The sequence below is a fragment of the Drosophila subpulchrella genome, chromosome X (genome assembly GCF_014743375.2).
Source record: "Drosophila subpulchrella strain 33 F10 #4 breed RU33 chromosome X, RU_Dsub_v1.1 Primary Assembly, whole genome shotgun sequence".
Taxonomy (NCBI): Eukaryota; Metazoa; Arthropoda; class Insecta; order Diptera; family Drosophilidae; genus Drosophila; species Drosophila subpulchrella.
This window is the reverse complement of record NC_050613.1, coordinates 17,293,721-17,318,361: the sequence shown is the minus strand read 5'-3', so window position 1 is coordinate 17,318,361 and position 24,641 is coordinate 17,293,721. Positions and strand designations below refer to the sequence as shown.

Here is a 24,641-nt window from a genome sequence, read left to right as displayed (position 1 = left end):
TTCAGTTTTTTGGCTGCCACAAAAAATACATAATTCAGAATGAGGAATGTCATACCTCGTCGAGCTCGTTGCTTAAATTCCAATCCGATTACATTCTTAGCTGAAAATTTTTAATTTTTGCCATTTTTCACAAAATAACCCCTTACAAAAAATGCGAGAACTGGTCAAAAAATAAATTTTCCTTAAAATGATGCAGATCGTTAGCATATCTAGCAAGCTGTTCAAAACAGTCGGTCTTTTAGCTGTACGCCTTGATTTGGCCAAACTACGATTGAAAAACCGGAAAGAAAAGTCGCATTTTTGACTAAAATCTGGATATCGTATTTTTGACCATAATGAACATTATTTTTTGACCTAAAAATTTAGTTTTTTGGCTGCCACAAAAAATATATAATTCAGAATGAGGAATGTCATACCTCGTTGAGCTCGTTGCTTAAATTCCAATCCGATTACATTCCAACCTGAAAATTTTTCATTTTTGCCAATTTTCACAAAATAAGTGAAAACTGGTCAAAAAATAAAATTTCCTTAAAATGATGTGGATCGTTAGCATATCTAGCAAGCTGTTCAAAACAGTCGGTCTTTTAGCTGTACGCCTTGATTTGGCCAAACTACGATTGAAAAACCGGAAAGAAAAGTTGCATTTTTGACTAAAATCTGAATCTCGTATTTTTGACCAAAATCTGAACCCTATATTTTTAACCTAAAAATTTAGTTTTTTGGCTGCCATAAAAAAATATAATTCAGAATAAGGAATGCCAATCCATTGGCATTCTAACCTAACCTCCATACGTGGATTATAGATTTGAGCTTCTTCCACGATCATATCATATTTCCAAGAGTAATTCCACGTAAAATGCATAACAATTGAGTGTTTTTTGATAAATATATAAATTTATAAACAGAATAAATAAGATGAAGGAGGGCCGTTTAGGGCGCTCTCTTCCGAGATAACGAGAGATTTGTTCTTGGTGTGTTGGAAATGGGATGGACGTCCATCTGATTACCAGTCATCTTCGACATCCTTGGAGATCTCAAGGCGGAAGGAGGTCTTGAAGTCCTGCAACTTGCGTCTGCAGTTTCTGCTCAGCGGGTTATTGCGAAGATCGACCAGGGCCAAACAGTCACTGGCTATAGCCTCATCCGTATCAATTTCTGATGAGATTAGATATTGAGATAATATTAGATATAAGGTGGAATTAAAGGGGTCTTAAGCCCAAAGACTTACCCAATATGGCATTGTTCTGGGCATCCAGACTGGCAAGACTCTGAAGCTTAAAGACTACTTGTGGTAGGACGATGAAGGAGTTGTTTGAGATATTCAGCTTGGTCAATGCGGTCAAGCTGGCGAATTCTTCTGGCAGCCTCGAGAGTTTGTTGTGTGAAAGATTAAGATCTGCAAGGGTTATATGTATATATTGTATATATTGTTAATGTATATATATTATTTCTTAAGAACCCACCTGTGATGGTGCTGAACTTTTGCGAAAACTTTGGTGAAACGCTTTTGAGCACGTTGCCACTGAGATTGCAGGTCACCAGCTCTGTGTTTCGCATTAAATGATAGACTGCATCTGGTATCTGCATTAGTTCACAGCTCGAAAGATCTGAAAGATTGTGAATAATAATAATTATGAAACATAAACAACAAATCCAGCTATAAAACAGCTTTTGCCTATCGAAAAGCTTTAAACAGATGGCAGAACACTAGCTCTTTTATTCCATATACATAAACTTGTATATATAAACATTGATTTTTCAGAACTCTCACCTAAATTAGCGTTTTCGTTGGCATTTTCACAACGCTCAATCACCTTCACCACCAAGTGCGCCATCACCAAGTTTCCATGCAATCAGTTGGTACTTTAACCGATAGCTAACCACCTTATCAATGGACTTATACCATATATTTCCCCTTTGTTTCCTCGTTGGCTCACAACCCACTTGGTCTACACTGAGCACGTGAATGGAACGGCCTAAATATAAACACGGCATTTCCCCATCTGCGCACGCAACTTATTATGCGAAAAGAGCGACGATATGGGGGCTCTCTGTATTCCCTATATAATATACGTGAGTCACCAGCGATCGAAAGAGCTTTTTCGGATATTCGGAGAGTATAAGAGCGGGGCGCAGGGAATTGTTTATTTCGCGGAAATTGCTATAATAACAAAATAATATTGGTGTTCTCTCGAAAACATTAATTTACAATACAAAGTAAAGAGTGTTCTCATATATTATGTTAATGTTTTCAAAACAAAAACACAAATGAACAAAACAATCTGATGAAATTATTCCAGAAACGCCATTTCGATTTTCTGATGCAGATTACTTCCTGATTTTTAAATATTCAAAAATTATATTTAAAAATTTCAAGTCTTTCAATAAAATAAATATATATTTTTGTATTATAAAAATATTTACATTTTTCTATAGCAGATTTATGAAAGTAAACTGCGCTGTTTTTAGAAAAAAGTACTAAAACTAAAAATACTAATTTACAGCGTAGTAGGTAAATGTCTTCTAATGCAATTTAAGAAATATTTGCTATTGTAGTTGTTAAATGTATTTAAAATATGTATTAAATTATAATACTTTTTTTATTGTAAAAACAAAAACCATTAAAATTTATGTTTGGGAAATGGTTGTGTGGCTAAAAGCATTTTCGTCATTGAAAATCATTAAATGTTGCCAATAATATGTTTACTATTTTTGTTAATACTATAAATTAAAATTTAGTTCATCATGTGTACTTGATGACTGTTTATTTTTAAGTCTTAGAGAGATTAGACGTCATCTGCAGTTTAATAACATCAACAATTTTACAACTACAATGATTGCAAATCTGTGAGCAACACAACCTGCATATCAGAGAGTCGTAGAATGAAATCACTTGGAGGCCAATGTCTGGGTAATTATTACCACCCCCAGCTATCTGGCCCATTGATAAGTACCTTTCTTTGTTAAGAACTTTCGGAATATACACATACAATACAATACAACGCACTTTCTGTGGCAATTTTTGAACGGGGTGTGTTTGGCGGGCGGGAAGGCCCTCGATTATAAACAATTTTGTTGCTTTTGCATGGGGGAAGTCAGTGCGCAATAACTGAAATTGGCTAATGGCCAATTGTCCATACTACGACCTATAGATGGAACAAGGAGAATCCGAACTCGCAACCGTCTAGTTGCAACTGCGCCTCAAACAAAAAAAAGAGTGGGTGGGTGGTTTTGGCAGGGTAAAGGTCACCATTTGCTTACCCAGCTTGTGGTTCTCCTTGGCATCCTCGCAGCGCTGAACCACCCTGATGACACCCTGTCCGGCGATCGGCGGAAAGGTTCCTATACCACCGATCCTTGCTATATGGGGTGGTATGCTGGGATCATCTGATATCCCAGATTCCTCTGTATCATCACTGGAGAGGTTGCTGCTGCGGTTACCATTATTCCGGTTGTCATTACCATCGTTGGGATCGTTGTTGCCACCATTACCATTATTACCATTACCACCATTATTGGTAGGGATGTTTGTTATATCGTTGCCAAAAGGCCGCATCTTTAAGGTCTATCTTTTCTATGTTTTCCAATAGGTGTTAATCAAATTGCCTTTGTCTCACTGGGTAATCACTCGAAAAAAATGTAGATATATATATAGTTATTTTCAATCACTGTTGTAAGTTTAAGATATTTTTCTTATTATTTGGATTTTTAAAACGCGAGCCACTTCGCAAGCCAACTGAACGTGACTCTCTTCCGCATTGAAATATTGAAAATGCTTTTTACTTTCGGTTTTTATAGCACGAAGAAGAAAGAAAAGCTGCGCATAACAAAACAAATGAAAAATAAAATGGGAAGAAAAACAAAAATAATAACACACAATTTGGCAGATTTGAAGGCACAACGATCCAGGAATACTCTGTGATTTGGCTCGTGAAGGATATTTACCCTTTAAAGAGAGAGAGATCATAAGGGAACTGACCATGCTAGTTCTACATGATCTAATCTTTCCTTACACGAAATGAGAACTATACAAATTATATCTCATATTCTGGAATAACTAAGATTTTGAATATTTTTTAAATATCTGAAAAGCTAAGAATAATACTAAAATCGCGTACCCTAAAAAAAATATGAAAAATTGGACACTTTACTTTGAAACTTCAACTTAAACAGCTTTCTATAAAAATAGGTCCATAGATCCTTTAATTTTCTTAAAAAGATAGAAAAACAATACTCCCTTTTATTTTTAAAATTATTATTTTTAATTAAAACAAACAGGTATACTTAACCCACTTAACCCCTTCTAAAGAGTATAGCTGCATCGTAACAAACTGTCTTGTCATCATAAGAGCAATAGCCTCTGATATAAACAGTCCTTCTTTCTCTTGCCAATAAAATGAGCTTGTTCTAGCTGCGGAAAAGTGTAAAAGTTCAATGCAGAGAGAGAGGATCGCACACTGCACTACTTAACAAAATAAATGAATCCAAATTCCAAGCAATTAAAATGCTTAGATTTTTAAATTGTACATACAAAAATCTGTTTTTATGGCTTATTTCACCATTTTTGGGGATACCAATAAATATTTTAAATCTCTTGTTTTGTTTAGCCCATTTTGATCACATCTTGTCTTTTCTTGAATATCTCCACATTTTGTTAACCAGTGATATCTGTGTAAAGCGGTCAACATACTTATAGAACCGACTTTTACGCATCAGCCGTTCGCTGTTTCTTTCCACTTAAAACACGTCATTTTAAACACCGCATTTCCATGTAATATATGTAAATATAATGTAAGACGTAAAAAAAATCCTTACTTATTTAAGATAATGGTCAATTTCAAGGTCGCCAAGGCTATTCTACCCATTATCTTGTGTCCCCATGGAGAATAAAAGTAATTCCAAGATATCGTAGAGAGCTGTCAAAAGCTACAAGCTCCCAAGAAAGCACATTGCACTTTCTTTAAAGTTATGAAAGCTTTTCTATCCATACAAAAATTCGAAGAGTGTGTTCCGAATACCGAAATACCCTATAGTACACCTTAAACTATTCCAATCTGTCAAGGTTTTTTAAGGGTTTAAGGCTAAGTAGAATTTTATTGTAACGTGTTCTTGAAATAATTTATAGTTTTGATCAGTGGTTCGATGTTTAGTTGCAACATAAGCTAGGTAGAATTAAGAGGAGCCTTGAAACAAAGTGTCTCGTCATCTGAAGAGCAATAGCCTCTGATATAAACAGTCATTCCTTCTCTTGCCAATAAGCTTCTTCTGGCTACGGAAAAGTGTAAAAGTTCAATACAAAAGGAGAGAGACCTGCAGAGCGAATAGAACGCTCGAAATAATACACCTTGAATCGTACTTATAGAACCGACTTTTACGCATCCGTCGTTCTCAGTTCCTTTGGTCCGGAAGTTCCAATAGTCGGCACGTCATTTCCACGTAAACATACTTTGTTTTTAAGTGAGTAACCTTGCACTTTTTAAACTCACATGACACTTTGAAAAGCGAGAAATATATATTATATTTCAATTAAATATAAGTATGTTAACACTCACCATAATCATATTCAACCGGAAATTCCACTAGTCCACTCAAAAACTAACCAAAAATATTTAAATCAACGTCAAAAATGATCAATTTAATTTGCACACATGATGTTTTTGTATTCTATTATTTATATATATTATACACATAAATTTAGCTATAAAACAATAATTAAATATCGTCAAAAATGTGAAAGAACCTAAGGAAATTTTGGTTAAAAATTTTTATTCGCCAAAACATGTTTGAACTCTATAGATACCATTGATGTTTTGTATTGATTTTGGGTTAATCCCAATATTATGTATGTACAAATCGGTTTCAAAACTGACAAATAAGCGTATTTCGATTGAAACAAATGGCTAAAATTGAAATACTTCTAGGTAAGTATGCCACAACACGAATTAAAAATGCCCATAAGTTCACTAACACATTTCCAGTCTACTACTTAAGATTATGTACGAGTTCACCGAATACACAAGTATTTAGCCATTGACATTTCATAGACCCCAGACGTAGGACCCGCTCCATCCCTAGTACTCTATTGCAGGACCACTCCCTGGGCATGCTGGAGACCCGTGCACAGATACAGCATAATGATGCTGAGGGCCTGGACCCGCTCATCCGATCTGTCCGATTTCCAGGGCGACGACTCCGTGGCCTTCTCGGCATCATTCATTTGGGTGTAGCCCTCGGTTTCGGCATCCAGAGCCACCTTCAGTTTTGTAAGCTGCAGGGAAGGTATAGATATGGATATAGATGTTGATATAGATATTCATATAGATATGGATATATATATGGATATAGATATGGATATAGATATTGATATAGATATGGATATAGATATAGATGTGGATTTGAATATAAATATGGATAAAGGTATTGATATAAATATTGATATAGATTTTGATATAAATTTCTGTTTAGATATTAATAGATATTGATACAGAAAAAGATATAGATATATATATGAATATAGATATTTTTAGATATTGAAAATTTCTGATATTGTTACAGATATGAATATAGATATCAAAATATATATTGATAAAGAAAAATGATATGGATTGATATTGGATGTAGATAATGATATAGATATTGATATAGGTAATGATATAGATATTAATATAGATATATAGATATATATTTTGATACAGATATATCAATAGGTAAGGTAATTATAGATATTAATAAAGATACTAATATAAGTGTTGATATAGATAATGATGTAGATATAGATATATTGCTATAGATTTTGATATAGATATTGATAAAGGCAGATATTGATATATTTGATAAAGATATTGTTACAGTTATTGATATAGATATAGGTATTGATAAAGACCCCTCCTTAACTTTCCACTTACCAACTCGTTTATTTTGGCCACTCGCTCGTCGGGCGGGAAGCCAACGTATAAATGTTTGCTGGTGCTCTTGGCCAGGTTCATCAAATCCTCGTTGCGGGTGTGCCGAATAATGGGCTCGGTGATGACGATCACCTGCTCGAAGCTGAGTTCTGGACAGTCCAATGGCAGAGCCTCCAGGTGCTGGGTGACGCTCTCGAAGGGATTCTGGTGCAGACCAGTGGCCGCCTCTTCCACTATCGACGATTTTCTGTAAGATATTGAAAGTATGAGGATCTCAATACAACAAAAAAGAACTTGGGCAAATAATTTGATTAGATATAAAAATTGTTTTCAAATCGGATTATATAAAGTCATATTGTTCTTTTAAAGGGGTCTCTATGATCGTTCCTTACTTTTACATACTTGTCATTACAATAAATGGCGGATCATTTATAGTTTATCGTTATAGACATGCAGAAAGTATTATAATTATTTCAGGATCAACATGAAGAGATTTTATTACGTATGATTTATAAAAATCTGATAGATGAGTGTATGAATAAGTATCAAATGGACTACTATATGGAAGAGTAGGTTCTTCAAACTCACCTCGATGGCGTGTGCTGGGGACTGGGGGGCAGGCTCTTGGAGTTCATCTGCTGCCCACTGCCAGTCAGCGAGGACACGATGCCGGGAATGTCCAGGTTGCTCGCCTGCCGCTTGATGCCCTGGGCCAGCATCCCGGTGATACTCGACCTGTGCACATCCAGGCCAGCTGCCGTCGGGGTCTGGATCTGGGACTGATCCCCGCCAGATGCCGACGTCGCCGACGACGCCACTCCCGCCGAAGTGTCGTCCAATGCAGCCGAACAAGTAGAGGAGGATCCCTCAAGAATCTCCGGATTGTCGGCCTGCGTAATGGTGAACTCCGGCCGGCTGGCCATCGTCGCAGTGGAACCGGAACAGTCCACCGGACCACAGACGGTGGCCATCTGGCACTTGACTATGCACTTCTTGTGGCATGACATGGAGCACTCCTGGCACTGCATGGCGTCCTTCAGCCAGATCTTCTTGCCGCAGAAGTCGCACTGGGTGGCCCGATTGAAGTGGGTTCGCACAAAGTCATGGGCCCTGGGAACGCCAGTCGCCGCACTCGAGGAGTCGATGGATGTGGAACTTTCCCCTGGGGTGGTGGTCAGCTTCAGGAACGCCGTCTCATGGGACTGATCCTCCGGAGCCACTCGCTCGGTTCTGCATTTTTAAGGAAATTAATAAAAGGGATATGTTTATATAAGCAGTATTACGAGTATTAGTTCTATATTGCATTATTAAACCTAGAAATGTTAGCTTACCTAGTCTGAGATTGGGACTTGGGGCTGGAGCTGCTTTTGAGGGAACCATTGCCCACCGTCAAATTGGGATTACCCATCCAGGAGAAACCAAACAAGATGTCACCAAAGCAGAGATTTGGATTAAAGCCGGACTGATTGGACAGAGGATGCATCTTCCTGTAAAATGGGCTATAAATGAAAATGGTAAAAGAATCAAATGGCGGGGACCACATACACAGCCTGTAGCGATGCCGGATTGAGACTAATCTGCTTGAGGCACTGGTTAAGACTGGTTTCGGAGCACTCGACCAGGATCTGACCGATCTGGACGTTGTTGTACCCCAGGAGGACACTCTCGCCGGCTGATTTGCCGAAGACGCAGACGTTGAGGAAGCGACTGGAGTTGTCCAACTGGAAGCTGCACACGTCGTCCATGTGGATGAGTGGGCTGAAGGGACAGTCGATGGTGGAGTGCTGGTAGAAGTAGTTGACCGGCTCCTCCGCCTCGTCCTTGATTTTCTCCTTATCCTTATCCTTCTCCTTGTCCTTGTCCCGATCTTTTTCCTTATCCTTGTCACGATCCTTGTCCTTGTCACCGGCATCTCGACTCATGGTCTTCTTGATGGCCTTGGCTATAAGATTGGACTTCTTGGGCGAGTTGGTGGGAGTGCCGCTCAAGTTCGGCTTCACGACCAGGTGCTTGGGTGGCACTGGTTCAGCCGGTGATGCAGCTTCGAAATCGGTTTCCGTCTTCGACTGACAAAGATTGGGAAGATCCCCGAGATCGTCGTATTTGTCAAAGTCCTCCAGTATGGCATCGTTGCGAATGATGCCAGGAATGATGCGTTCGATTCGCAGACTAAAAACGGTGGCCTGCAGCGTCTTGACCACCTTGGCAATTTGCTGAATGGTGGTCACTGGCCTGCCCTCGATGGCCACCAGGACATCGCCGGCCTGCAGATTGGACTTGCAGGCTGGGGTATTCGGCAAGACGGACTCGATCCGGACCACCTGGCTGCCGCTCTGCTTGAAAACGATGCCGATCTGCTGGTTCTTCGCCTTGTGGATAAACACGTCCATCGAGATGAGCACGTTCCGACTGTCTCGCTGATTGGCCTCGATGAAGGGCACCGGGGCCAAGGTGATGGTGCAGTACGTCTCACTGGCCCCCGGATAGGACATCAGGCGGGAGAGCTCCGCTAGCTTCACGGTGAGCAGTCCATTCGGCTGGATGTCACAGTCGCCGGCATCGGCATCATCCGCGGTCCAGTGGAAGAAGGGCTTGTAGCGCAGCTTGTAGTTGGGCAACGTGTGTTTCCGACGCACCGCCTTCCGGATCTGGTTCGAGATCAGATTGGTTATGTTCGACTGCATCTGGCGGCCCTGGTACTTGGACTCGATGTCCAGGATCAGCTCCGGATCACCCAGGAAGCTAATTGACCAGTGCGTGTAGGGCTTCCTCGTGAACTGCAGACGCGCCATGCCCGACAGCTGCTTGACTGCAAAGGAAATTGGATTTTAAGAAAGCCTTGGGCTTAACAAAATTTATAAATAAAATTGAGAACAGAAAAAAGCCAAGATCAAATTTTCTCAATTTAAAAAATTTGTGTTTTTAATTTATATAAAAATAAACGTTCTTGAAATTAAGCCTATATTACTCTTGATTTACGCTCAATTTTGTTTTTTGAGACAACAGTGGTCTATGTTTTAAGTTTCGAAACGAAAATAGTCTTGATTTAATTTAACTTGTTAAATAAGTCTCGATTTTGTTTTTTGAGAAAAATCTTCTTGTCTTCTTGATAATATTAAAAAATTTGAGATCATTTTCTTCTTGTCTACTTTTGAGATCTGGGTTTATTCAACTCACTCACCCTTCAGTGTTATAGATCCCTTCTTTCCAAGCACCATGTCCGCGTCTATGGAAGTTGTGAAGTTGCCCACGTAGTTTATGTCCAGCAAAAGATCAAGGTTCTCGATGCGCTGCTCGTCCTTGTCCAATTCCACGTTGTGCACGGAAAGCGACCGGACGTCAGGGAACTGGTCACCCAACTCGAGCTCTTTAATCTGGAATCGAAATGGATTTAAATACTTTAAGAATATCTTTGAGGATATTAACAATAGATATTCTGCCCTAATTAAACGATTAATACATTCACATTAGAGTAACGGGTATACCCGATAATTACTCACCGTGAGCTTATCCAGTAGCTTTCCGGTGGTAGTCTTTGTAATCAGTTCGTCCAGCTCGATGGACAGCTTGCGGTAGAACCACTTTCGCACCCGATTCGAGTTCTTGAACTCGTGGAAGAGGAACTGCATCACGAAGTTAAGCGAGACGAGGGCCGAGGCTCTCCGTAGACTTTCCTGGTGGTTCTCACATCCATTACCCGCACCTCCAGCTCCCCCAGCACCTCCTGCTCCCCCGCCCATTCCCGAGTTGGACAGCCTTTTCAGGTTCCGTGCGGTTTGTTTGATGTTCTACAATTAAGTACACAAAAGAGGGGCGTACATTAGTAATCAGGGGGTCTTGATGGTACATACACATTACAAATACTCACCAATGGCAGGGTGTACTTGGCGTTCATTTGCTTCTGCTCCTCGCTTTCATCTGGCAAATTGGAGAACTTGATGAAGATGAGATATTGCAGCAGGATCATCACCACCCCGCCGATCAGCAGGAAGATCAGGCAGAGGAGTAGTATGTTCGAAATGGGTATCTCCATGCTGGCGAAATCTCACTCACTCGAGTGAAATAACTGAATATCTGTTCCTCCGATTCGGTTAATGGATCCTAGAAGCCAAACACTTTCGAGCCACAATTCTGATGTCAGTCTCTTCAATTACGTTCGGGATGTGCTCGCATTCTATCGTCCAGTATCTGTATACTATTTAGTTTATGCCTCCGATTTCGATGCCCCATCCATTTGGGTGGTGCCTCTGCCGATTTCGCCAATTTGAGGCTGGTTCCAGCTAGCTGTTAGCTGTAAACTCACAATTGTTACAACTGCGGTAGGGGCGACATAAAATCAATATGTATTCGCAGCAGTGGCTGCGCCTTTTTTGGTCATCGGCCGTTAATGCGCATGTTCCCTGATCAGCTGGCAACTGGCAACCTTCCTGGGGGTTGATTCAGAGCCCATCTGGAGACCAGCAATCAGCCGGACCTCTTCGCCCAGCTGTTCTGCCTTGGAGGACGGAGAGTATGGAACCCACTTTTCAACAGCCCTCATAATGGAAGCTCTAAGTGACGGGGGTTGTTCGTTTCAAGGGGGGTTTTAAAGCACTTAAATCGGCCATAAATCATCCATTCGTATCTGGTGTTATTTATCTACTATATAGTGTTCGTAAACTAGGGCATATCTAGATATTCTAGATATCTAGATGTCGTTTCAATTTTAATAGGTCAACAGATATATTTTTCTTAGCAACGGGAATTTAGATAAGTTAAAAATAAAAAATTTCCTTAGAACTTAAAACAATTTTAATACATTCATGATTTTTGACATGAGTATATTATAACCGTGGGCCTTACAAGTATTACCCCAAGTTTTTAATATACAAAAAGAAAAAGGCTATTTAAAAAATATCGTTTTCCAAATAAAACTAGAAATATGCAATTTTTTGTGGTATTTTTCTGACATTTATTTTCTTCATGTTTTTTATTATGGTATTCCTTTACTTTATGTAAAATAAGAAAGTATTAATAGTTTTATTAACAAATTTGTTGAAGGCAGGTATTTATGTTATTATATGTTTATGTATGTATATCTTGTATATAAATTACGAGTCATCTTTATAATTACATAATTATTAAATGTAGTTTAATTATCTCTAGCGTATCTTAGTAATTATTTTAACTGCTTTATTCACTTAGTATATTAAATTAAGATATTTATATATTAATCCTTTCTTTTTTTATATATTTATGTATATGTATTATCATTACATTTTAGCCGTAACAGTTACATTTTTCTAATTTTAAACTAATTTTTATTATTAATTTCCTTTCCTATTCGCACATTACTCCTCGCACATCCTATATTTCGGTTGCTTTGTAAAAAAAAGTCAGATCTACTTACAAATATGTATTTTATTTTTTTTTTCTTCATGTTACCGTTCACACCAGACAGTAAACAAATAACAAAATATACAATCGAATCGTAAAGTTGGGGATAAATGTGTAGTGTTTTAAAAAAAGTAAGCCACCTACGACATGAGACAGGGAACACAGGGAGCGGACCGATCGGGGTCACCTTTTGGGGTCACCTTTTCTGGGACTGGCTCGGCAGCAGCCTTGTGTGCACTTCATCATGACTGCGTTTTACCAGCTTTAGAATATAATGAACTTGCACCGAGCCTTCAAGCATATATGGAGATCTGAATCTGAATCAGGAGTATTAAAAAATATTCGGACAATGCTTTTTATGATAGTTCCTTGTGAGAGAGGAATGCAAGGATCTGGAAGAACAATCGATAGCAGCACTGTCATATTATTATAACTTTTTTTTTTGTATTTTTTTGAAATTTAGTTTGGTAAATGGCGGGTTGTGGTTCCCGAATTGTTCTTCCCCGACAAAATGATGTTGATGCTGATCCCTGCACTTGGCACCTAACCAACTAACCATATAAGTATGTAGGAATGTACAAGTAGGAGTAAAGTGGGTCAGAGAGGCTATTTGAAGGACGAAGCGAAGGTCGTGTGCATTAAAAGCGAATCGAATGGAAATGGTCAAGTATGCCAATAATTAGCTAACTAAATAGTTCCTCTAGAGGCAATGATGGATTGGATAAACATCTAATATCGAAACGATATTAGTAAACTATCTTCATATTTTGTACTCATTTCTATTTTTTTGGTTTTGGTTTCGTTTCTTTTGGTTTTTGTTCTTTTTTTGTTTTGGTTTTTTGTCATTTTTTTTTTTTGTTTTGTTTTTATTATTTATTTATAATTTTTAGTTTTGGCATCGGGGCAATGATTCAGTAGTAGTAATTGAGCTAATGAGCCCTAAGCTGCCCTTCCAAGAACTCTACTTGTGTGAGGATATCGCTAGTAATAATTCGAATTGGAATGTTAATGTTTAAGCAAGCAGTGCAAACGAAGGTCAAAAATCGGATCTTAGCCTAAGACTGAGGACTTGAAACATTCGCCACGTGGGCAAATTTTTACTGGAAGTAGTCAAAAGTGAACCTCGGAATTACAACGTGCAACAGCACTCGGTAATGCGCTGTGTGTTTACAATTAATTGGAGTGTGAATTTCTATATCGGCGATTCTTTGATTTCCCTAAGCAATGGAATTCGGTTTTTTTATTCGAGACTAGTTATAAACTATTGTATATTTATCTATGTAGGCGTGTATATATCTCGAATGCATGTTTGTCGGCGTCCGTAACTAATCTGTAATAACTATAGAAGAATACGCTTCCCGGTTTCCTTTCACTCGAAACTTTTTTCTAGCTTTAGAAAATCGCCATCAAATTAAATAACAACTTATATTTTAAAAAACTTTGTTCGAAAATCATAAAAATCTCAACTTGAATTGTTTGCTTCATAAATGTATTTACATAAGTCTTCCTATTTATAGACCTTTTACAACTGGTAACACTAAAATCTAACAAAACCTAAGATCAACTTTTTGGTTCTTTAAAAAAGTTCCTGAGGTTTAACAGAAAAGTTTAATAAATTATTTTTCCCTATTTTAATATTGGAAATTGAATTGAAACTTTTTTTAAGTGATGGCAGAGTGTTATTGAATTATTCTAATGGCGAATTTTTTAATTCAATGGCGATTTTGGCCATTTTATTAAGTGTATATTTTGGTTTATCGCTTCTAGGTTAGTCGTTTTCCCTATTCAGTATTGCTCAGTTAATATTTAAGTATCGTACATAGCTGAAGTCAGCTCAGTTAAGTTAGTTAAGAGTTAGTGATTCTTGATTTACTTCGTTTGCTAAATGTTTCTTCTACCTTCGTATGCAATCTACGCCACTAGTCATCGTCATAATCATAATGGTAAGTTCCTTTGCTGTGTAAATTCGCATTACTGCTCAGCTGCTATAATTATTTACTTAAGTTATGGATTCATTTCTTTAAATTACAATTATTGTGCGCTCTTCGATATCCCGTCGTCAAACATGTACGATTCGTCTATCTATACACATGATGTCTGCATTTTCTATAGTGAGTTGGAGGGGCTGTGTGCATGCATACTTGTATATTTGAATATATTTCGCTTGATGTGCCATGAGCTCTGCATTTTTACACATTATACACATTCTGTTCGAGTATGAGGAGCCGGAGGTGTATGCATTATATCTACACATGTTTATGTTGAAGATGCTCGATTGTAAAATCAATGCTTTCGTTCTTTGATTATAGATACAAATGGACATCAATTTGTTCAACAGATCGGAAAGTCTGAGAGGAGCTAATTTCAGCATACGAAACGCTTTCGGAAATACATTAACAGAAGCATAAACCTTTTTTCGCGTACAGAGTACAGAGAAACATTGTGAAAAGAACGTGCCCTCCTCATGAAGAAATGTGACATCGAAGCTATTGTAAATTGTAAATTCCTAAAGTCTGTACACACACACATGCCATTGGATAATGCTAATTTTACAGATACATACTCTTGGTCATAATTGAGTTACTTGGTTGTAGTTGGGTTTTGTGTTTGAATTCATTACGTGTCTATAAGTCGACAAAAAAAAATATTCGCTCGAGTATACATACATAACAGAATAATAAAAAATCGTAGGGTACTAAAATGCGCTTATTTGTTGCTATTATAGCTAATATTTGCTATCGGGTTCGTTCTGTCGAAGGTATTTATAATAGTTGGTAGTCGTAGGTAAATATATTACATACAAAAATTTGATATCTACAATTATCTGGTATGTACATAGAATAAATAAAATGTCGCATTTAAATACACATAATTCAATTACTAACTTTAAATACAAACAAGACAAAAACGCTTGCAGATTACTGATTCCTCGAGTTATGTCCTATATAACTTACAATGTATGCGAGTACCTACAATTTATATTTCCTATGCACTTAGACCTAGATCTATGTGTGTTCTGCTTGAAGGAGTTCCGCTATCATTGGTTTCATTTTGATGTGCTCTTCGTCTAGGCTTGTCCTTACATTAGAAAAAAAGTACAATACACTTGATCATATTCATATCTAACAATATGTGTTCTACTCCTATTTCTAGGCAAATAGTAGCTCTAATCTGTTTACATATCTCCGTCTCCCTACTCCGGGAATAATCCTTTGGAATAGAATCTCTCTCACAATCTTTACACCTCGTTTCCGTTTGCGTTTCAGTTTCAGTTTCAATTAAAGTTGCACTTTTAGTGGTTCTGGATTATGGATTCTGGACTCTGGAGTCTGGATTCTGAATTCTGGATTCTGGTTCTTGATCCTATACTCCTTAAAGCGTATGATACGAATACTGCGGATAGTGCTGGTGATCTTGCTGCAGTGGTGGCTCGTGTTGTAGATCTGGTGTGGTTAGTTCTGGCTGGTGATAACGATGTGCTGCTGCTTCATCCTCCACTCTGCCATCAGCATTATCATCATCTCGTTCGGTATTATAATTAATGTCATTATCTGAATATATCTTTTTAATAGCTAATGGGGACGTTATTGTAATTGGTACGCTTAATATCATTGCTTCAGTTTTAGTTGTCCTTGGTGTTATTGCAATTGTTCCGGTTTCGGTTTCATTTCTCTTTAGATTCATTTTTCTGATGTATTGAATATCGGATTGGGGCGATGTTGCTCTGGTTTCCGGCAATGATGCCATTACCGGGGATTGGGGATATGACCCCAAACGGCACCACCTGAGCCACTCAAGTCGCCCATCTTGATGATCCAGCTCTTGCTTCTGTTGCGATTGCGGTTGTCGATTTGGGTTTAATTCCTGTAAGCTTACTCCAGCCAATTTGATATCAGATATAGTTGTTCCTAGTTTCGGTGTCGATACATTCGTGTCATACCTTCGGTGTCGGTGTAGGTGTGGTTCTCTATGTGGGTGTTGCTGTGGCTTTTGGTGTGCATGTGGATGGGTTTGCTGATGGTCGGGCTGGTATCTGTGTCGTATCGTATCAAAATTGTGATCTAAATTTGGTGCTGACAAAGAGGAGCATATGGCCTGATGCTATACCCAGATCTGATCCTTTCGATTACGCGATCGCAATCAAAGCCTTTGCTAGCACCAATCCTCCTCATCCGAATCGGAGTGTCGAGGGTTCAGACCGCTCTTTGGCTTAAAACCATTTAGAACTGGAGATGGCAGTACACGACCTGTTCGGCCCATAGCCAGCGCTTGTTCGAATGACAGCGGTGCTATATATTCCAGTCTGTGGATGATAATACGGATATGGATTATATACTATATGGTATAGCTACTTTAAAAGTACAACCCACCTTTCTCTTTCGACCTCCCGCTCGCGATCTCTTTCGCGCTCGTACAACTCTCGCTCCCGATCCCTGTACTCGTAGCGCAGGTCGTACTCGTGCAGCCGATCGCGATCCCTCTCCCGATCTCGATCCCTAAGGCGTTCGCGATCCCGCTCGCGTTCCCTACTACTGTAGTACATGTCCCTTGGATCTCGCAGCAGGTCGCGGTGGTGTGGTAGCGAGTGAACACTGTGGGGCGTTGAGTGGTGTGTCTAAATGGGAAAATGTTATAAAACAATTTAATAATATGGTATTTAATTTTTTTTTTTTTTTTTTTTTTTATCTTACATGTGTGGGACTCGCATTCAGCTTGGGAAAATTGATATTGGTTGGCTTGAGCTGCAGTGTTGAAGGTTTGCTGGGAGTCGGTGGCAGACGTCTACCGATTCCGGCTCTTCGGGAGGCCAGTGTTGGGTAACTATGCTGCACATGCGTTACACCTGCGGGAATTGAAGGCATTACTTCCCTGCGGCCTGAACGGATGTTCTCTTTAAGGGCATAAATCGTTGCAAAAATACTCTGCTGTTATGATACTGAACAAAGTGTACCTAAGTAGATCTTCACTGACATTAACATGGACAATGCTTAAAACATACATACAAATAATTGAAACATAAAATGGACTGGGACATGTTCGGTAATCATGTTAGTTAAAGTTCGATAAGGTTATTTTAACTCACTAATATTTGAAGACAATCAGACAGACATTTTAAACGAAATGTGATTATTTTTAATTCAAATTCAAGTAAAATTGCGTAGTGCAACTTTTGGATCCTTAAAGTTACCATCTGACTTTGTTACAAAAAAAAAATATCAGAAAAAATGCAGTTACTTAATATTAATAATTACGATTTTATGAATTTTTCAAAAGACGATTTTGAAATTGTGAAAATATTGAACATGTCCCAGTCAGAACCCATTGTATTAAACTTTTATGATGTTAAAAACAATTGTTGCTATGCAAAAATGCATTCACTGTATCTACGTTGATAAGCGTGTGCAGTTACTTGAGCACCGTACAGAATTATACAACTATGGAAAAAAAAATATATGGAACAGTAACAACAGTGCTATATAATGTATTGAGAGAAATATACACAAGTAGTTGGATGATTTGGGGAATGGCCGGTCGGCAGTAAGGTTGTTCATGGCAACATGCATGACTGTTCGATTCGATCTATAGATACCGTATTTATGCAGAAACGAAAAGGATGGATTAAGAATCGGTGCATAATACTATTGACGCACATTCATAGATAGATTAGATAGATAAATATGCACACACGTCTAGATACTGAAACACCCAAAAGCTGCATCCCAAATTATTCCTCTGGTAAATACAAAGTAGCTCTGTCGTTTTCACCGCCCAAAAGTCGTATACGAAAACAATACTTGAAACATGTTACAGATATTGCCTGTTTATCTTTGGTATAGTGGCTGGACTTAATGGGAACGAGAAGCAAGCTTATAATAGAGATTCTTGGTCAGTGTCTTGTCCTGTGCTAGTCAGGCTGACAGAGGTCGATTTCGAACAAAAAAAAAGTTCTACGACTATGGCTTACGAACTTCACCTTCTTGGGGGATAGTGGATGGACTAATAAATTATGTTCACTCATCTCTCCCCTACACAAATTACTCTTTTAACTTTGATTCCGTTATAAAAGTGACCAGTACAAGCACTAGGTTTTCTCCTCACTAATAATACAAGTCCGTCGAAATTAGTCTAAACTTTGAATAGATTTAAGCTCCTCTTATATGCATGTCTTCTTACCATCATAGATTTCTAGAAAAAAACAGTTCATTTGCCAGAGATTCAGTGTGGTAGTTTAAGGATGAGGATGAATGTCTGTACATGTCAGTACCATACATACGAGATGTGATTATAATATAGGTGGATTGGATGGTACGAGAATGGCATCTAGAGAAATGAAAACAATAAACGCTGCTAGTGTAACAAGAGTACGAGTACAAGTACGAATAGTTGAGCACATATTTATGAGTTCTTCGGTGTGGTAGATCGGAGATCTGAATGATTTGAGAGCTGTGAGCTGTGGTTGAATGGGATGTATGATTAGTATAGGACTATTCAATTAGTTGAAGCTTATGATTGACTGTTTGATTGATTGATTGACTGGTTTGTTTTTCTGATTTAACGCCTTGGCATGACAATACATGTACATGTTAAGCATGGTTGGCAACTATGTACGAATACGAGTTAGTTACGAGTTACGATTTACGAGTAAGCATGTCTGATCTTTGATGTTTGTAAAAGTTGAAATGGTTGAAGTTGAAATTTGTGTAGAAGAAAATACTAGCATATATAGAAAACAAGTTGAGTAGTTTTTTGTTTAATTTGATTGATCTTGTTCGACTTTAGATAACAAGTGCTAAGGATGTACCCATATCAATCCCATAACCAAGTCTGTCTCGTTCACGCATCTCCTGAAGTCTAGCGGGACTCGGCGATCGTGATCTTTGACATAGACTGGTTGTCCCATATGTGGGATAAGGCAGTTGAGTGCGTTTACTGCGAGACAAATGACCACCATATCGAGAAGGCGAAGGCGAACGGGCCGGACTTGTCGATGCTGACCATGAACCTATATTGTACATATAACAACAATAATAAAAAAAGTAATAATTAAGGATGTCGGGGCACAACATTTTACGTATTTGATTTTAGCAACATATTTAATTTTTTATTTTTTGTTTGTCTTTGAAGAGATAATAAAAACAATGAAATACCGACGACTTAACCGAAATGAAAATATTATTATTGGAATATATTATATTGTATTAAAAGATTTCGTTAATAGCTATGGAATTGTAGACATATATTTATATATGTATATAACTACGATTCTACAAAATAGATCAAAAATCCTCGGAATTTCCAAGTCCCTGGTTATGTGTGCCTATTGCAAGCCCGTCCAATATGAATATACATGAGTGATTAAGGGCAACATCGGATACAGACAAACCATTCCAAGGATCATTATGTTGAAGGTTCCCTAACCAGATCAATGGGGCTTACAACAAGCACACACACACACAAAACTCAGTTAGTTTAGTTCGTTAAAATGCCGTGTGTCGGCCAATAAATACCTCTTGGATACCGCGGATGACTGTTGCCATGCCTAGGATGACGAGTCTCCTTGACCATCTCTACAACATTAGATACGGTATCGGAGAACCCGATATCATGATGTATGTATTGATGGCCACGCCGTCGAGGACTTGGAGATCTGGCCAGTGGAGAGCCGTTGTGCCTGTAGAAATATAAAGTAATGTTATATTTTGTACATTACTGCCCTAACCATTCTTACCTCAAGCTAGGCGATCGCCGATGGCCATTCATATACGAATGTCCAGGATGTAAATGGCCAGCATCGGCACCGGTAAGTGATTCTTGCGAGGGATGTCTCGATGCGTCCTGTAGCTCCAGCATCTAGTTTGGAAGATGATTACGGGACGAATAAGTAAACTTGATGATTCACCATGAATGCCACCACTCGAAATCAGTCCAAAAAGATTCTGAACTAAGGGGTTCATTTGGGTTCATTTGGGTTCATTTTAAGGAACAGGTTAACAGGTTTTGGGTAAGCAGATGGATTGGGATTGGGGGAGCTTTTCCAATTGTCCGAATCGATTCTAATTGGATGAATAACTAGGTCTTGTCAGCATTTTCAAAACTTGGATTTTGGATTTTGGATTCCTCTAGACCGATTTCTTGTGGATTCATTCATTGCACTGTTACATTTCTTTAAGTATATCTGTGTATTTATAAATTAGGAACTATAGATGTCCATTGCCCCATAATGGAGCGTAGGTAATATATATGTATATATGTTTGTACTTGGTATAATGCTACAAAATAAATATACATAGAGACATGTATGCTTACTTTGCGGGATATAGTATTTAAGGGGTATACGTATACGGTATATAAAAGTAAACAAAAGCAATCATTACTCCACTGCAACAAAATACATATTCAAATGCGTTTTAATTGTACTAGATTGTATAGAAAGGTTCTTTAATGCGGGATTATATTGGATTGTAGTTTCGATTAACCTATTTGAGGGCATGTAACATTTAAGGAATTCCATACACTACTCGGGAGTATACATATACATATATACTTCGGCACTTTCTGTCAATAATTTGTTTCGGGTACTTTTATAATTAACTGGATGTCTTCTCATACTTGAGGTCTTTTTGGGAATGATATGATTGCCATATTGCGTTACTTATTACGCCAATTGTTTATTCGATTTTATCTACGTTATATTTTTGGTTTATTGTCCTATATTTATGGTAATATGATGTAGTACAAAAAAAGTTGAACGCAAAAGGAATAACAAGTAAGTACTAATCGATCTTTGCATCTGGAAAGTGAAGATTGAGCTAGAATTCTCTCTACAAGTTAAGAAGGATTTCAACATGCGTGTGATTTAATAGCGTCTACTTATTTGGTAAAGCGGTGAATGAAAGCTAAGCTAATTTATAGGCATGCACTACTTGAGCATTTTAATTGGATAAGTGTGTCGTGTAATGGTTGGTTGTAATGGGTTGTGGTCAGGTCCTGAGTCCTTTTCCAATTGCTCTTGCTTGGGCCGTCAAAAGAGCAGCTTCATCGAGCGTCGCGTCAATTAATTTATTATTGACAAGATCGACGAACTTACTTACCGTACACAAACCGTTTCGCATTCGTGGTTGGACTAACGAATAACATTCAAATACCAAAACTTTATACTTATTACATTTAAATCGAATTCGAAAACAATTACTACCTACACATAAAGCCGCCTTTATATGCGTAACTAGAGGGAAAACTCGCTAGAAATCAAGAATCAAATTGACTTGGGCAAAAGAAACCTCTTCGCCTAACTTTAACTCTAAACCATTATATTAAACAGTGGCGGGAGTACATTAAGTGTTCAAATTACAGATCGTGTGTTAAGTGGGTAGATTTAACTCTAAGAGAAAAACAGTTTTCTAGCGATGTTACGAGTCATTGAAATATTTTCCCTAAGAGAAACAAATAAATAAACTGCAGGTAAGTATTACATAAAGGAAATTACAAAAGTGACCTACGTCTTCGAAATATATCATTTTACAATATTCGGGGCGAAAAAGCCGAATAATAAGAAAAATTGCATTATATTATAAAATACGTAATAAGGACAGACCCCGCATTTTCATACTACCTACGTATTTCTTTTCCTAATGGCTTTATGTGTACGTATAAAAGTATATCAAGTCTTTTCCGGGTTTCACTTTCAAAATGTTTACTCAGATTTGATAGCATGGGCAGATGTAAAAATAAGTGAAAACCAGAACAGGCATGATTTTCTGTCTGATTGAACCCGGGGTTATCGGACTTTGCCCAAGAGGCTGTGAGTGAGAACAGAGTTAGAACCGCCAACTTGTTTCACATAGCTGGCATGTCTGATGCGAATAAACGATTAATGTGACAGAGGCATCGACGACTTGATCTGTGAGTAAGAAATCCTCATTTTCTTGTGTAACATGAAGGTGTTTCGAAATGTCTAGGTCGCAATTGTACTGGGAATGGTGAGTTAATCTTACATTGCTGGTATATTGTACGTGAAAACATATCATGTTATTGCATTTGCCTATATTTACGCTATTTTTAAAGGGCCTGGCAAACTATTTGGTGAAAGGGGCGCACACTTATTGAGGAAAAAACGATTGCAAGTCCGCTTTTGGAAGCTACAAGTCAACTAAGCCTGCTTTAATCAAAGAGGCCTGCATTGTCCACTAAACGAATTTATAGAAATTCATTGCACAGAGGACCAGTATATTCTTAGTGAAAATTAATGTTTACTAAACTTTACTTAGTTTATCGGAAAGCTTAAAATCTATAGTTTGAAATCTTCATTTCCCACATCTTGAAAGTTTATATTTAATAAAAAATTGAAAAAAAATGGAATGAAGTTACCTTTTTCTAACAAATATTTAAAAATTGAACATTGGTTAAGACCACACAGATGTATTTTTTTAATAGAGTAATCTGCATATCCCTATTCGTAAAAAGAAAGGAATTTCCAGATTTCTGGCCAAAAATTAACTTTCTGGTCCTCCGTGCACTGGCAGGATTGAAAAATGGGATCGGATGGGAGGATCGAATCGGATCGGACTGAGTTTGGTTCGGGTTGAGTGGCGCTTTGCCAGAGCCTTTCCGTCCACTGTTCGTTGCCACTTTTAACTTGTCCAAGGAACGAACGCCTACGTACATAGGAGTACATTTAGTGGTTATAGAAACGATCAAATTACAACATTGAGTACGAGTACGAGTACTAAGCCAAGTTTTGCGTTTCTAATGTTTTTAAAAATTGCTATGCAACATTTAGGTACGAGTATGTATTGCACTATTGAGTAAACGCAAATTAAAGATTTATAGTAGGTTGAATACGCAGTACACACATGTGCGCATGTATATATGATGTATGTATTGATATATTTATGCTTGGAGCTCAGCACCCGGTAATCTGGCATATTATATATTATATTCATACTTTACATAGTCATAGATACGTCGTACATTGGCGCGTACAGCTATACATATACTTATGAGTGAGTATGTATTTAAAGGTACTAGTAGATTACTTGACTTAATCGGTTTGTGAACAACATTTATATCGGAAACGGAGTATGGACACAAAGAGTATTCACATATATTTATATAATACACAATTAATTATTATTTTTGATAAGTAAAATTTGTTGATAATTTCATTTTGGTTTACCGCTTGGAGTTTATCAAACTTATTCACCTTTTTGTTTCTGAAATATTTAAAAATTAGAAGAAAAACAATTTACTTATGTCAATGTTGAGAATGCACAAAGGCACAAAAGATCTTGTAGTTAGTTGCTAATTGTGTTTTGTTGGTGTTGTTAGTAGTAATTGTATTTTGATAGTGTTGTGAAACGAAAGTTTTCTTATGCATGTATGTAAATGTATGCTGTGGTCCTTTACGATCATAGAAAATAATCATTAGATTAGATCTAAACTTTAAGAAGTTTGCTGGAAATCCTTAAGAAAGGTTTCCGGAATTCTAATATTAAATTAAAATTTCAGACTTAATAGTTTAGATCTATAAACAGCTTTAAGAATTTTTAGAACTTAAGTCTTTTTCTGTACTTTACTTGATCTTGAGACGCAATGGAATATATAAAGCTTAAAACATTATATAGAATCAAAGCCTTGCTCGTTGACTTGTTCATTTAATCTTTGGGAATAGGCATATACAGCTGAAGATATTATAGCATACTTTTTTGTGCAAAGCGGAATAAATATTCCTGGATCGAGTCATAAGGTTTGAGCTTGATACCATATTAAGTACAATCGAAAAAAGAAGACCACTCTTTGATGTGTATCTCCTCGTCTTGTCTTATGATGAACGACTTGAAATGGCAATGGATTGATGACCTTGATGTGATTTTGATGGTGATGATATGGCAATGGAGATGATACTTTGCACTTTACGGACTATAATTAAGATTGAAGCTGTTTTAAATTACCTAACTGATCGCTTTCTGATCGTACTCCGCCGTGCTAGTGTTGCCAAACTGTTGTGTTCGGCATCACCGTTTGCGTGGTGGTGGTGCGTGCTGGCTAACAAATGTGTTTGTGAGTTGGCGGCTCCTTCCCCATTCGGCTCGAAACTTATGGAGCCCTGTCGCGATCCTCCTTTGTCAAGGGCGGCCATATCGAGTAGGCAGTTAAAGAATGATTGTTTCTACGGTTTTTTTGTTTGTAATTTTTGTTGGCAATTGGTAGTTGATAGTAGACAGTAGACAGGAAAGTGCAGTGGTTTTGATTTTATATTGATTTTTTCAATTGCCATTCCGTTCCGGTTCGTTTTAGTTTTAGTTTCGTTTTCGTTTTGTTCGTTGTTGTTCGTTTGCATGAATATTTTTCGTGTGTTTG

The 24,641-nt window shown here is 37.8% G+C and overlaps 3 protein-coding genes across 34 annotated transcripts in view; all 3 read right to left on the bottom strand.

Moving 5' to 3' along the window:
• Nucleotides 1-857: 857 nt before the first annotated feature.
• LOC119556557 (leucine-rich repeat-containing protein 20) lies at nucleotides 858-3,773 on the bottom strand. Of its 2 annotated transcripts, none has more exons than XM_037868848.1 (4): nucleotides 3,262-3,773; nucleotides 1,464-1,607; nucleotides 1,229-1,396; nucleotides 858-1,155 (listed from the first exon to the last, which is right to left on the bottom strand). In XM_037868848.1, the coding sequence occupies exons 1-4, from the start codon at nucleotides 3,554-3,556 to the stop codon at nucleotides 1,004-1,006; spliced, it is 759 nt and encodes a 252-aa protein (XP_037724776.1). In that variant the 5' UTR covers nucleotides 3,557-3,773; the 3' UTR covers nucleotides 858-1,003. The 2 variants fall into 2 exon arrangements, with proteins under 2 accessions (XP_037724776.1, XP_037724777.1); XM_037868849.1 differs by lacking the exon at nucleotides 3,262-3,773 and adding an exon at nucleotides 1,772-1,992.
• Nucleotides 3,774-5,651: 1,878 nt separating this feature from the next.
• LOC119557531 (PDZ domain-containing protein 8) lies at nucleotides 5,652-11,247 on the bottom strand. The gene is made up of 8 exons (XM_037870304.1): nucleotides 10,774-11,247; nucleotides 10,406-10,693; nucleotides 10,087-10,279; nucleotides 8,451-9,714; nucleotides 8,237-8,392; nucleotides 7,494-8,135; nucleotides 6,906-7,152; nucleotides 5,652-6,268 (listed from the first exon to the last, which is right to left on the bottom strand). Exons 1-8 carry the CDS (start codon nucleotides 10,936-10,938, stop codon nucleotides 6,080-6,082), a joined length of 3,144 nt encoding a protein of 1,047 aa, XP_037726232.1. The 5' UTR covers nucleotides 10,939-11,247; the 3' UTR covers nucleotides 5,652-6,079.
• A 1,061-nt stretch (nucleotides 11,248-12,308) lies between these two features.
• Nucleotides 12,309-24,641, bottom strand: part of LOC119556226 (voltage-dependent calcium channel type A subunit alpha-1) — a 52,870-nt gene continuing 40,537 nt past the window's right edge. For 14 of the 31 annotated variants that reach the window (XM_037868232.1, XM_037868229.1, XM_037868233.1 and 11 more), the window contains 6 exons: nucleotides 20,011-20,132; nucleotides 19,790-19,953; nucleotides 19,084-19,284; nucleotides 16,973-17,124; nucleotides 16,652-16,896; nucleotides 12,309-16,584 (listed from right to left, as the gene is read on the bottom strand). In XM_037868232.1, coding sequence (XP_037724160.1) covers nucleotides 16,434-16,584; nucleotides 16,652-16,896; nucleotides 16,973-17,124; nucleotides 19,084-19,284; nucleotides 19,790-19,953; nucleotides 20,011-20,132 — 1,035 coding nt within the window. In that variant the 3' untranslated portion in view covers nucleotides 12,309-16,433. Of the gene's footprint in view, nucleotides 16,585-16,651; nucleotides 16,897-16,972; nucleotides 17,125-19,083; nucleotides 19,285-19,789; nucleotides 19,954-20,010; nucleotides 20,133-23,457; nucleotides 23,495-24,232; nucleotides 24,451-24,641 lie in introns of all 31 variants that reach the window. The other 17 variants (XM_037868215.1, XM_037868222.1, XM_037868214.1 and 14 more) reach the window with 5 other exon arrangements.

Coding starts and splice junctions, on each gene's coding strand:
- LOC119556557 (XM_037868848.1), bottom strand. CDS start 3,556: ATGCGGCCTTTTGGCAACGATATAACAAACATCCCTACCAATAATGGT. Junction 1,608..3,261: donor CAAGGAGAACCACAAGCTGG/GTAAGCAAATGG, acceptor ACAATCTTTCAG/ATCTTTCGAGCTGTGAACTA. Junction 1,156..1,228: donor CCAGAACAATGCCATATTGG/GTAAGTCTTTGG, acceptor TAATCTCATCAG/AAATTGATACGGATGAGGCT.
- LOC119557531 (XM_037870304.1), bottom strand. CDS start 10,938: ATGGAGATACCCATTTCGAACATACTACTCCTCTGCCTGATCTTCCTG. Junction 10,280..10,405: donor AGCTACTGGATAAGCTCACG/GTGAGTAATTAT, acceptor TTTCGATTCCAG/ATTAAAGAGCTCGAGTTGGG. Junction 9,715..10,086: donor GGGATCTATAACACTGAAGG/GTGAGTGAGTTG, acceptor TTTCCTTTGCAG/TCAAGCAGCTGTCGGGCATG.